Source organism: Malania oleifera, chromosome 13, assembly GCF_029873635.1.
Source record: "Malania oleifera isolate guangnan ecotype guangnan chromosome 13, ASM2987363v1, whole genome shotgun sequence".
In the NCBI taxonomy this organism is placed as follows: Eukaryota; Viridiplantae; Streptophyta; class Magnoliopsida; order Santalales; family Ximeniaceae; genus Malania; species Malania oleifera.
The window spans coordinates 13561950-13574721 of NC_080429.1; the positions used below are offsets into that span (position 1 = coordinate 13561950).

The following is a 12772-nucleotide window of genomic DNA, read 5'->3' on the forward strand; positions in this document are numbered from 1 at the left end:
ATCTCAAACCAACTGAGACTCATCTCATTTTAGCATGCGGAGCAACCAGCCCACAATCACATTTGATCCAAGGTTCTATCAAAAGCCAATTAAATACTCTGTATGGTACTATTGTTTGATGATCAATAATCTTAAAAGTCCTTACGAATCATACCACCCAAGAATAGATCCCATCTCAGAGGTTCTATAAGTTCGACCATCAAAAAACTTGGTACTTAACCAATCAACTTCAAAGCTTGAAACCAACAAATTGTTGTTTCCACCTTGGAGTCTAACAAAACACAACTCCATAGATGGATCCACTCCTTGTCTTTTCCAAACAACTGATCTCAAAACCATGGGGTTACCATGTCTAGCAAGCCAACCACTCGAATCTGACAAGTTGTTCCAAAGGCGAGTTCCCACCCGAGGAGGCTCACGAACACAACTCCAAGGATGAGTCCACCCCAAGGAAACTCCACAAAAGACGAACAATCTCAAGATCTGTGGTTCACAACCCAATTCCTCATGAGATAACCGACACAACCTAGAATACCACCATTCTAAAGTAATTGATCAACACAAATCCAATCACATGATCAACACAATAACTTCCTCAATTCCTTAAGTTTCAAAAGCTCAAGTCACACCACCGGTGACTAGCTTCAATATTGAGGGCAATCTTCCATATCCGTAGATGTCCAAATCTCAAAACCCAAATTGAAGCTCAACGATTTACAATCTCTGGTCCTCTGACAAAAACCCCTCTCAACCCCAGTTTGTTGGGGTTATTCAAATCGAAGCTCAACAATATCCATTCTTTTGTCCTCTAACAAAACCAATCTCAACCACAGTCTGTCGTGGTTATCATTCTGAAATCTTTGCCCCTTGGCCCGAATTCGACCTTTCATTTAAAAGGCGGTCCTTTGGCTTTGTTCTGCTATACAAACCTGCACAACAACAACAAACAAGAACAACCCTTTGGCCACAATCGCGCATGTGCCCATTGGCAACATGGCTCAAATGCACTTTGGCAATACTTGTCACAATGCCCTTTAGCAAACTCATCCCAATGCCCTTTGGCATGGGTCAACGATAAGGCACAAATGTAAATCGTGCAAATGCACTTCCGTCAATTCCACAATAGCAGTCTCCAACCGCATTCGTCCCTACCAAAACATATGATGCGAGCAATTGGGTTTTAATGAAGTCCAACAAGCAACATTCATGGTTCCCTTCAATTTCATACCCCACTAGGTAAATGTCACCACTATAACCAACACAGCACAGCACTTGAGGCTCGAGGACATCTCTCCAAATGCTCACAACTCATTATTTCCTATTGATCTAAGAATTTCACCTCTCTCTATGGGTACGAACTTCTCAAGTATCATAAAGACACCTTTGGGCAAACTCCTCTAACTGTCCACTTCCCCCAAATCTAAGACTATCACGTTTGCCTATGGAATTAGGATACCACAAAGTCTCCACAAATAACCATCTGAGCTCAAGTGCCAACCACCATAAGACGACTCCCCAAGGTGGTTGGAATTTGGATTCTAAATGGGATTGTTGGAGGGGTCTGTAGGATTGAATCGTAGAATCGGATCTAGAATCGTAAGACTCTACTTTCAATGTAAAATAAATATATAAAAAATTATATATGTTGAACTTTATGACAAATCTTAAGACTAAAACCTTGGTTGGTAACTTAGTATAAGAAGTTAAAATACAATAAAAAGTTCAAACAACAAAAAGAAGAAAAAGAAGAAGAGCAAGAAAAGGAGAAGAAGAAGGAGAAAAACAGTGCTCACTATTGAGTCTTTTCAAGAAGCAAACAATTTCTTTCAAAGCATACCTCTGCAGCTTTACTGGGCCAGCTGGCTTGGCTCTTTTCTTGGCTGCTACTAATCAAACAAGAACTTTATGTTGAGGAGGACTGATTTGTTCTTGTCGAACACCAAAGAAGGAAGAGGACTGAGAGCTAAGTTTTTGTGGAACCCCAGGAACTCTGTCTGGTTGTTGAACGCCAAAGAACTGTTGATCAAAAACAGCAAGACTGCTAGTTGCTGCAGATCAAACACCAGTCACCATATGGAGGGCTCTTGGATTGTCGAACAGGAGAGAATTCAGGTGCAGGATTGCTGAATTTCAATGAGTAGAGGACTGAGGTGTCGAACTCCAAGGAAATCTGGTGCAGATTCTACTGAATCTGTTCTTTGATGGGAGGGTGTGAGCCATTTTGCTCCAGTTTTAGAAGACTTTGGACCAAACATAAACCTCTTGGGGTCTTTGGGGAAAATAAAACATGTATCGGGCCACATTATTGAAGCCCAAAAAGGGGAAAAAATCCCAATTCAGGTAACAAAGTAGGATTTGTACAATTCTACTTATGATTCCGATTCTATGATTCTAATGATTCTACCATGATTCTAATTGATTCTGACTTTTGTTGTGACTTGGATTGTTTGGGCGAATCTGGATCGTAGAATCATACGATCCTACGATCTAGATCGCGATTTTAATAAGCATGCGACTCCCAAGTGTAGCAAAAATACTTGCCTCGAAAGGCACAAGGTATTCTCATCTTATTTCCCTTCCATCAACCCTCATCCCTTATCGAATGGTATAGGGTACCATCAAGTAACCTAATATTTGCAAGATATTCACTAAAGGTCAACTTCCATTTCATTATCCGCAACGGGTTACATGACAAGAGGGGAGAAAGAGAGATAAGAACTCACTCAAAGATAACTTGCTTCTTCCCCCACTCAATGTCACAATCTGAATACTCACACGAGTTGATGCCAACAATTTTAATCTTATTCTAAATTGATATTGAGAGATCCGCTCTGACACCAACTGTCAAAGATGTAGAGTTCTTAATGGCCAAAAGGAATCATCCCTATCAAAATCCTCTTAAAGTGTCAAGGAGTCACGCCCATGCGGTTGCAAAACTACATCAAGTCCATCCCAGCCGTACAGATCCTTATCTAAGGAAACACTCAAGTGTCTAATCCAATGGTCATGCCTAGCCCTATGACTCAACTACCCTTGAACCAACTAGGGTCATCACCAAGGAATCCTAACTTGAACAATAAGGGAAATAATTCACATTCCATCGGTACTTAAGGTAACTCTCATCCCCTTAGTACAATTGGGGTCTTAGATGATACTGTCCAATTGTCTAGCCAACGACTAAGAAGGACGTACACCTAAACCTTCGAGTCAGAGACACCTACGCAATCCCATTCTCGAATGGATTATTTGTGGGGCTCCTAATGTCACACGTAAGCCCAAGACACCCCTCGAGGACGTTGAGGGCCTCTCCTTGAGCACTCATCAGGGTTGCTCACTTAATACCCAACCATCAAGATATTGGGGGAGGTAGGATGCACAGTTGGTGTTCCCCTCAAAAGTTATTCTTCAAAGCACTCTCGGTCACATATGAGTAACCACCAAGGATCTACAAACCATGCATCTTAGATCCGAGAACACCGCAATCAAAACTATTTGGGCCAATCACATCACAATGACATATCGAAACCATCATTATGACAATCACATAGTTGCATCCAAGTTAACCAACCATACTTTCAAGTCAATAATTATGCAACAAAACCATGTGTTAGGATCGCAGAATTTTAAGGCTATAACACATGGCATTATCCCCAGTTGTAGGCGTGGTGAATTAGTTTATGGAAAATCCCAAACAGTAGCACTTGGATGTTGTTTTTAAGATTCTATGGTATCTCAAAGGCTCACCAAGCAAAGGTTTGATTTATAAATGTATTATAAATTGTGAGATTATGGTATCCTTTTTTGACAGATTGGGCTATTGATGATCGAAGATGTACTACTATTTTAAATTTGTGGGTGCTAATCTTGTTTCCTGGCTTAGTAAGAAACAAACATGCTTTAGAATAATATCGAGCTATAATATTGTGATTGAGTTTTTATAGTTGAAATCTCTTGTATTAGAGATTGGGTTCTTGGTAACGAAACCAATAGATATGTTTTGTAATAATCAAGTTGCTGTATTTATTGCTAGCGACTGTGTGTTTCACGAGAAGACAAAGCACATTCAAGTTGATCCTCATTTGTCAGGGATGCTGTGTTAAAGAAGGTTGCTAGGACTCCATTTATAAAATCTTTGTATCAGTTGGGCAATGTTTTCACGAAGGCTTTATTTAAGCCTGGCATCTAATGGTTGTAACAACTAATAAGCTTAGGGTTAGGTGATATTTATACACCTCAAGCTTGAGGGGAGAGTGTTAGAAGAGAGCTTGCTATTTTAGTAATTATGAGGTGTTAGTGTGGTACATTTATCTTGCATGCTTTTTATTATATATATATATATATATATATATATATTACATTTAGAATTGTATGTAATGCATCAGGAAACTACCATCAGATTTTTCTCTCCTCCTTTCCTCCATCTCTAACTGTACAACATGTTTTATAGATATATCAGTTCGGCTTGGTTTTGATATCTGAACTTGTCAGTTCGAAAGTGGTTTTTTCCTTTGAAAACTTTTCCCTCTCCTTAAAAATCCTTGGTATATAACTATATATTTAGTTTTCTCCTTTAAAAAGACGGTCTTGATCTCTCAAAAACTCCTGTCTCTTGCAAGTCAGAGTGTCCTACTAGAGCATTGGTTGATCGATCCTTAGAGTTTCTCCATTCTTCTTGTTCTTGTGGCTTGTGAATTGAAACCCTGGAATTTTGGTTGGGCTAATGATTGATGTTTGGCTGATTGGATATCGAAACAGTGGCTGATTTTCAATTGTTTGATTTTTGTCAAATGTCATTGTCAAATGCTCTTTCTTTATCTACATGGAGCCCATTTGTCAAGGTTAATTCAAAGTTGTAATGTGTTCAAGAAATGCTCAAACAATGAGTACTCCTTTCATTTGCACCAAATAACCAGATTTGTGTGTATTGCTACCTCTATTGTTTTCTTTTCATCACTCTTTATGAAAACTATTTCAATTTAGCTAGTTGATTAACAACAGTTTGGTTGGTTTGGTTTTGGGGGTGTAGGACCATCCAATTTGGTTGGTTCTGTTTCAGTTGATCCCGTACAGCTGGTCAGTTCGATTCTCTCATACTGAAGTTGTGGTTCATCAAATATTTTCAGCTAACTAATTTACATTGCCTAATTAACACCCCCTTGTCTATGCATCTGTGTGTGTGTGTGTGTGTCTAGAGAGAGAGAGAGAGAGAGAGAGAGAGAGAGAGAGAGCTGCATGGGCAAATATAAACAGCTAATTGTTTGTCTTAACTTCTTCCATGTTTTCATCCTGCCCTGTTTATCATATTTCATGTTTGGACAATTTGGCTCCAATCTTCATTACTAATTTGGTTGTTTTAAGAGTGTTATATGGGAGTGCACATCCTTCTCGTGATGTGGATCTTAAATTTATTCTACAAACTGCATTGAAAGTTGAAAATTAAATTTAACAGCTTATGTTTTTTATTGACATCATGTGCATATTTTTAAATAAGTTTTATGTAGTATTATCATTTATGTGCTGAAATAAAACTTGTTCATTTTAAAACTAGAAATTTTCCCATCAGCTCAAAACTGTTGGTTTTATGTATCACGATGAAAATTATGGTAATGTATCATAAAGATATAAATTTTTAATGAGGTAAACATTTAGTTGAAAATTTATTTCCTAAATCTGAACCTGGTCAAGTATGTCAACACAGTGGTTATCAGAAAAGCTTGATCAGGATGAGTTCTGATGCAAGTTTCTTCTTGATTGCTGAATCTTAGATTAGTGATTACACGTATGTTAATTGGTTATATTATGCACTATTGAATGAAGCAAATGATTTCAGTACTCCCTTTTCTGGTAAAGAGGCTGCCATGGTTTATCAAAGTTAACCTTGCTTCCTTTGGATGAAGAGTGGTGCTAACCTTTGGCTATCAATATTATGGAAGTGTTCATGTCTAAGTTAAGTTACTGGCAATGCTAAAATTTTTGTGCATATCCTGAAATATGAATGGTGGAAAACAGAAAATTGTTCCCAAATTTTCTGATCTGAATTATTTTCATATTTCATGATATTTTTGTTGATTAATACTTCTATCCTTTCTGCATTTTAGGTGTGTGATATGTCAAAATGAATACAAAAACCGAGATGAGTTGACCACTCTGCCGTGTATGCACATGTATCATACAAAATGCATTACCCGCTGGTTGAGGCAAAGTAAAGTAAGTTATATTCCATTTGTCATAATTACAAAAAAAAAAAAAAAAAAAAAAAGAAATTTCCATTCGTCATTTTCTAGATTACTTTGGTTGTCTGTGCTTGGAGTAGTTGCTAGTAGTCACGAATCCTAGCCCAAGCGAAGTACGTTGGATACTGAGGAATGACTTGTTAGAAATGTTTTAGCCTCATGGAATCTTTCTTTTTTTGGTTGGGGGTTGGGTGGAGAAGTGTTTGCTTTCCTTAAAGATGTGCAATTGCAAATATTACATTTAATTGAAACACGTGTTGAATTTTAATGTAAAATTTAGAAAAAATTCTGATGTTCTATTTTTGAATTCACCAAGAAAATATAAATGGTTGTGAGTCTTAAGGTTTGATATACATTGTCGGCCCACAACCTAACAGCTTAAACATTTAGTTATAGTGCTAATCTAACAGATATCAAAGTCATGGTTGCCAAGAGGTCCTGGGTTCTAGTATTGTTGCTTCCGTTTATTATTTGTTAAGAATTATCTTATTCCCTACAACAGGTGTTGTTCGTCATTTTTTTATCTCTCCACGTGCTATCGGGCTGCGTGTGTGGGAAAGTGTTAAGGCCTGATATGCATTGTTGGACAACCTAAATGCTTGAGCTTTAGGCGGAGTGGAAATTTAACAATGACCAAGCAGAGCCAATGTTGATCATTATTCAATAATTGTTATGTGTGAGTGTTAAAATTAATTTTTGAAATTTGTGACGTACTTAAGCTGATAGTGGCTTCTATGTTTGAGTATTCAATGCATAGAAACTTCATGTCTCATGTTTTATGCGTGATAAAACTGCAAATATCTTATAAATTCTATATTTGTCCCCATTTTTTGCTCTTGAAAGGTTCTACTTGTAAACGTAAGGAATGCATTTTTTTTAGCCACGATAGCAAGTTGCTTTATATTTTGTAACTAGTTTTATTATATATATCAGTTTGATTTTCCATTCTGAATCTCCAAAATTGCCCGGAGTCGGCAAGTTGCTCAAATACTTGTTTGATTATGACCCTCGTCAATGCCCAATAGCTTTCAAACTAATAGGAAATTTTTTTCTTCTGAATCTTCTGTTTGTCCTCCAAAAAGTTGTACATAATTCTCTCTCTTTTACAGAATTGCCCTTCGTGCATCGAGGAGGTTGTGTTGCCTAAGTTCTGATCTACAGATGCTTGCGTCCAAAGAATTGCAGCCCGGGTATGAACATATTTGTATGGACTCTTGCAATGTGTAGGTGGGATAATCACCCTAGTTTTCCAATTTTCATGGAGCATGGCACGAAACTTTAAAAGAATAACAAATAAATTGAAAAATCTTGTGTAAAAAAGCCTCTTGCTTTTATTAAGTGTAATTAGGGCCCTCTTGCATGAATTGCCCCTCCCCCTCTATTGGAATCGATATAGGGTTTATGCTTTGTTATTTTGAGCACTTCAGGGGTCTCGTGGCTGCTGGTTGGTGGCTCTGAGTGCGTATGAACCTGATAATCTTCTTGTTATAGCATGTCTATTTATATATTTCATTGCTATGGGGCTGACCGTTCAGTTAAGGCTTCCTTGATTTGAATCCTGCTAGTTTCAGCATTCTCATTCTTATGCTGCGTAGATCTTCCTTGCCCAATAGCACTGAAAATTTGCCTATTAATATAAGCATGCCTGTATGTGTTTGTTTGATATTGAGGGATGAGTGTGTAGCTGAGTGGATTGATTATTCAATAGCTCAGGCTCAATACAATGAGTAGCTTTGCTTGCTTATTCATGAAACACATTGGGATTTGTTTTATGATGACAATTTATATGTATAAATGTATGTAAGTTGTTTAATTTATATATTATGATTGTTTTATTTGAGTATTTGTTAATTTTTTTATTCTGAAATATGGGAAGTTTCTCACTGTTTTGGTTGACAATTATTATATCAACAAAGGAGACCTCGTCTTGCATTTCTTTCTATTAAATATGTAATTAGTTAATCAAATCCAAGGATTAAAAAAAAAGGGAATTTATAGTCACCTTAATCACAATTTCCACCAACTAAATATGAAACAAATCGACGAGTAATTTGACCTTCACTATATAATTGTTTAAGATATTTACCTTTTAAGATGAGGAAAAGGCAAGATGGCTCATATGAAGAAACTGTAATGTGACTACAGGTGAAAGAGAGCAATTTGGCTCATAGCCCTAACTCAAATTGTTCGACTGTGAGAGAGCATGTGTGTTACAACGTGCCTTTATCATGCTTTGTTGGTCTTGGATCAGAGGATCTAAAGAGCAAACCTCCCTGTTTTAGAGAGAGATGGAGAAATAAAAGAACAATGCTTGCCCTACCAAACATGTTTGGAAAGCCCATGATGATTGAAGATACTGCTTGAAGAAGGTGACTGTTGGGACTCCACCTCCCATCATCTACCTCTCTCATCATTCTCACTGTTTCTGAACAGAAGAAAAAGTTTCTCCATATTTGAAGGAAGGATAACAGACATTGACATGCGCAAAATTAGAATTCTCTTTCGAAACACAAATGCATCCAACCAAATGATCTCTTCTAGTCTTTCATATTATATACAAATTGATTTAAGAACATCGAGAGAAAGTAGTAAATTAGATTGTTTACTCATCTCATGTTTTTAATAGCATTCATATATTTAAATTATGAGTGATTTTCAAGTAGTGATAATCTGATTTAGTCAAAAACTCTTATAATTGCTCCTAATATTAAAGTCTAATTGACCAACTAATTAAAATATATCATTGTTAAGCAGTTTAATCTAATAATTGTTCTTAATTCGATCTCATTAGCGAGACTCATTCTAGCTCACGGAAATAATTTAGAAGAGACCCATCTTTTCATACACATGAGATTACAACCCATTAATCGGGAAATGATGCGCCAACAGTTGATTTCACTCTATCATAGTGCTGTATTCGAGTTGAATCGAGTCGAGTTGACACAGTAAAATATTCGAACTCGACTCGAACTCCATTGATCTCAAAATTGTTAAACTCGAACTCAACTCAATTAGAAGTTGTAAAATTTGGGCTTGGCTCAATTATAAATAAATATAAAATACTTGTATAAATATATACAATGTTCATATAGTATTGGATATATTTATAAGATATATATAATATAAAAATGATAAAATTTTGAAGTTTGATTATACTTGAAACTCGACTCGAATACTATTATTAAACTCAAACTCGATCATTAAAATGCTCGAGTAGCTCAAACTCAATTCAAACTCGAGTGGAATCGAATCGAGTCGAGTTCAAGTAGCCTACGTGTAGGTTTAACTCACTTACTCCCCTACTCTATCCATATAAATATACATTAGGTGAAAAATCCACAACCTAAAAGTTTTTTTTATTCATTTTAAAGAAATATTGATTTTTCTATCTCAATATCTCCCATCGAACATAAAGATGGTCTAATTTTTTCCGCTATACATAAGTATTCACAGAACTTTATAAAAATTTTTATACGAAAAATAAACAAATAAATAAATAAGTCGACTAGGTAACCAATTTTACACTATAAATAAAAAATACAAGTTCTAAACTGCCGGGATTACACTATATATATATATATATATATATATATATATATATATATATATATATATATAATCTTTTTATTTTATTTTATTTTTGGGAGGTAGCTGGGAAAGGAGAGTCGTGGGTGAGCGTAGAGCACCTGCAACAAATATTAAGTATTAAGGCGACAGAGATGAGAAGGGCGTCGGCTACTAATTTAACATTCGTGTGATTCACATCCATCGGCCGGCGGGAACTGCAACTGTGCCTGTACGAATTTGTATATTCAGTTATTTTGCAGAGAATTAGTAGACATTCTTCCTCAACTTGCGTACGTATTTATATATATATATATATACAAATGTGGATCTGTTCAATATTTAAAGAAATGTTTGTGAACTGTGATGGTACGTGCGTGCATTCATTGATTAATGAATTAAGCTGCCTGAGTTAACTTTCATCAACCCTAATCATTCACCATTTTTTTAAAAAAAGGAAGCTGATCCACAGAGATCTTCTTCTTGGTGGGTAGGACCCTTCAATGGCTGGAACATGCATGGCAACACAAGAAGGATCATAAAGTATAATTCATTGCTCCATTTTTAAACTTCCAAGCTGTTGATTAGATATGCATCAATGTCTTCAATTTTTTTTTGCCTTGGTGCATGCCCATTGGTACATATGAGGATTTTTATATATAGGCACAGCCCATCACGTTCCACACATTATGTTGATGATCGATGGGAGTGGAGGTGGGGAGCTCTTGCTTTTTCATATTTATTAAGGCTGATTCACATGTTCGCGATTTCATATTTTGATGCCCGGTTTGAATTTAGGTTTCAAAGTTGTCAAACCACTTAAAATAGAAACATATATTCTACCCCTTATCCTTCACATTTCCAAATTCGAATTTAAAACACTTAACGTACTCAAAACATTCGATTATATATATTTTCAAAAATGCTACAAACGATACGAATTATGAAAAATCAAATTCAAAATGAAAAATACTTATAAGAACCGTGTCCCCCAGAGAGAGAGAGAGATATATATATATATATAGTGATATATCTAATTACGATGAAAATGCATAGAGTGTGTGGGCTAAGTGATACCCAAATCAATTGGAAGTGAGCTGAGTATTAAGAAATTTGAATATCGAATCAGAAAAAGGATGCTGATGAAAGATTGAATTAATATTTATATATATCGTGTACCTAAAATTTTGTCTATGATTAAGATTTTAGACCTAACTTTTGACAGAAAACAAATCATAATTAATTAAATATGGTAAAAATAACTGTAAATATAAGTGGCATTCAGTTCATGTCATTGTGATTTGGACCTTGATTTTGAAATGGCAAGCATGTTAAATTCATGCATCTTTTACCAACTATTTCATGAAAATTTGCCTTTCAACTACCACCAATTTAATTAGATCTTCACATAAAAAATAATTATAAAATTCTAATTACCTCTAACTATTGCTCAATCTTTTTGTCAATTCATGGGGTACGTCTTTCTACTTATAATTTATAATATTTTAGATGATAAAAAACTTTTGACTTTCGCGACAGATTCAAAGATATTGAAAAAATGATTGCATTTGAGATGACAGAAATTTGAAAAAAACATTGAAAGTCACATTAATTTAGTCATAAAAAAGTATTTTTTATTTTTTATATTTTTAATAACTACTAAATTACTACTTTTTTAAAAAAAAATCAATATTTTATATTTAAAATTAAGAAATTAGTGAAAAGATGTTTTTTAACTTTATAATATCGATAAAAAAAAACTAAAAAATAATGTGACATTTCTCTAATTAATGTTTTTTTTTAAAAAAAATTTAGTAAATAAAATCGGATATTTCTCGCCATGCATAGAAATGTGTGTTTTTAATGGCTATTCAAAATAAATTTTAATGAAAGAAGAAAGTCAAACAGGTCGGACCAAAAAAATGAGGAAATTTAAGAACAAAAATTCTGCGGGCTGCAAATTAAAGAAGGGAATCCTAGCCGACGCCGTTACATCTTTCATATATGCACACATCTTGAGGCAACCAAAATTTCCAAATGGTGTTTGATAAAATATAAACAAATAGAAATAGGATTCAAATTCCAATGTTCGGTGAAATTTAATTTAAGAATGCATTTTTTTAGTTGGGCATGAAGCATGGGGCAAATATATATATATATATATATATATATATGTATTTATGTATGTATGTATTTATGTATGTATGTATATTTTAAATTTTATAAGGTAAAACTATAGTAAATTTTATAAGGTAAAACTATAGCCAATTTCTCTCTCTCTCATGTTTGGTAAATAATTCACTTTTTGAAAAAGTGAATTGAGTGTGTAATGCATATTTCATGATAGAAATTATCAATCACAAAATGTCATAATGCTAATATTTGGGCTTACTAAAGAGAGACATAGTTCACTATGAGTCCGTCATAGTCTTTCATCACTTTAATTAGTTAGTTCATTTTGGATTACTTATTATGACTACTTTTCAGATAAGTACATTTTTTTTTTCAAAAAGATATCTTTTTGAAAAATATTTATTTTCCTAAAAATGAAGTAGTTTGGAAAAAATATTTTTTGAATTAAGTACTTATTTAAGTGTAAACCAAATACTATTATTGACAAGAGTCCCTAAAATAGGCACTTTTTCTTTTGTTTTTTTAAAGATGAAAAGGTGTGGGGCTTAACATATATCTTATGTAGTGAGTTTGAAGTCTTTTTTCATGTACGCGTCAAAGTTTTAAATAAATTGACCCAATGATATGGGTCTCGCCATGTTTTCGTAGGTCCAAACATTAATATAATATTTTATAATTGTGGGATTTTAAGTCTTATGTACAGTTGGATTGGAACTGTTCTTCATAAATTTTTCGCAATGTAATATGTATTTTAAATGAAATAAATAAAATCTTTTAATTTCATAGAACTTCGCAAAAGAATAACTTAAAAAGGATGTTAATCATCTTCATAGTATCATGAC

At 34.5% G+C, this 12772-nt stretch overlaps 1 protein-coding gene across 23 annotated transcripts in view; it reads left to right on the forward strand.

Annotated features, from left to right (window-relative positions):
• LOC131145499 (E3 ubiquitin ligase BIG BROTHER-related-like) overlaps positions 1 to 7789 on the forward strand; it is a 51270-nt gene extending 43481 nt beyond the window's left edge. For 12 of the 23 annotated variants that reach the window (XM_058094624.1, XM_058094623.1, XM_058094617.1 and 9 more), the window contains exons 8-9: positions 6099 to 6207; positions 7343 to 7789. In XM_058094624.1, coding sequence (XP_057950607.1) covers positions 6099 to 6207; positions 7343 to 7387 — 154 coding nt within the window. In that variant the 3' untranslated portion in view covers positions 7388 to 7789. Of the gene's footprint in view, positions 1 to 6098 lie in introns of all 23 variants that reach the window. The other 11 variants (XM_058094611.1, XM_058094603.1, XM_058094607.1 and 8 more) reach the window with 1 other exon arrangement.
• The last annotated feature ends 4983 nt before the right edge of the window (positions 7790 to 12772 follow it).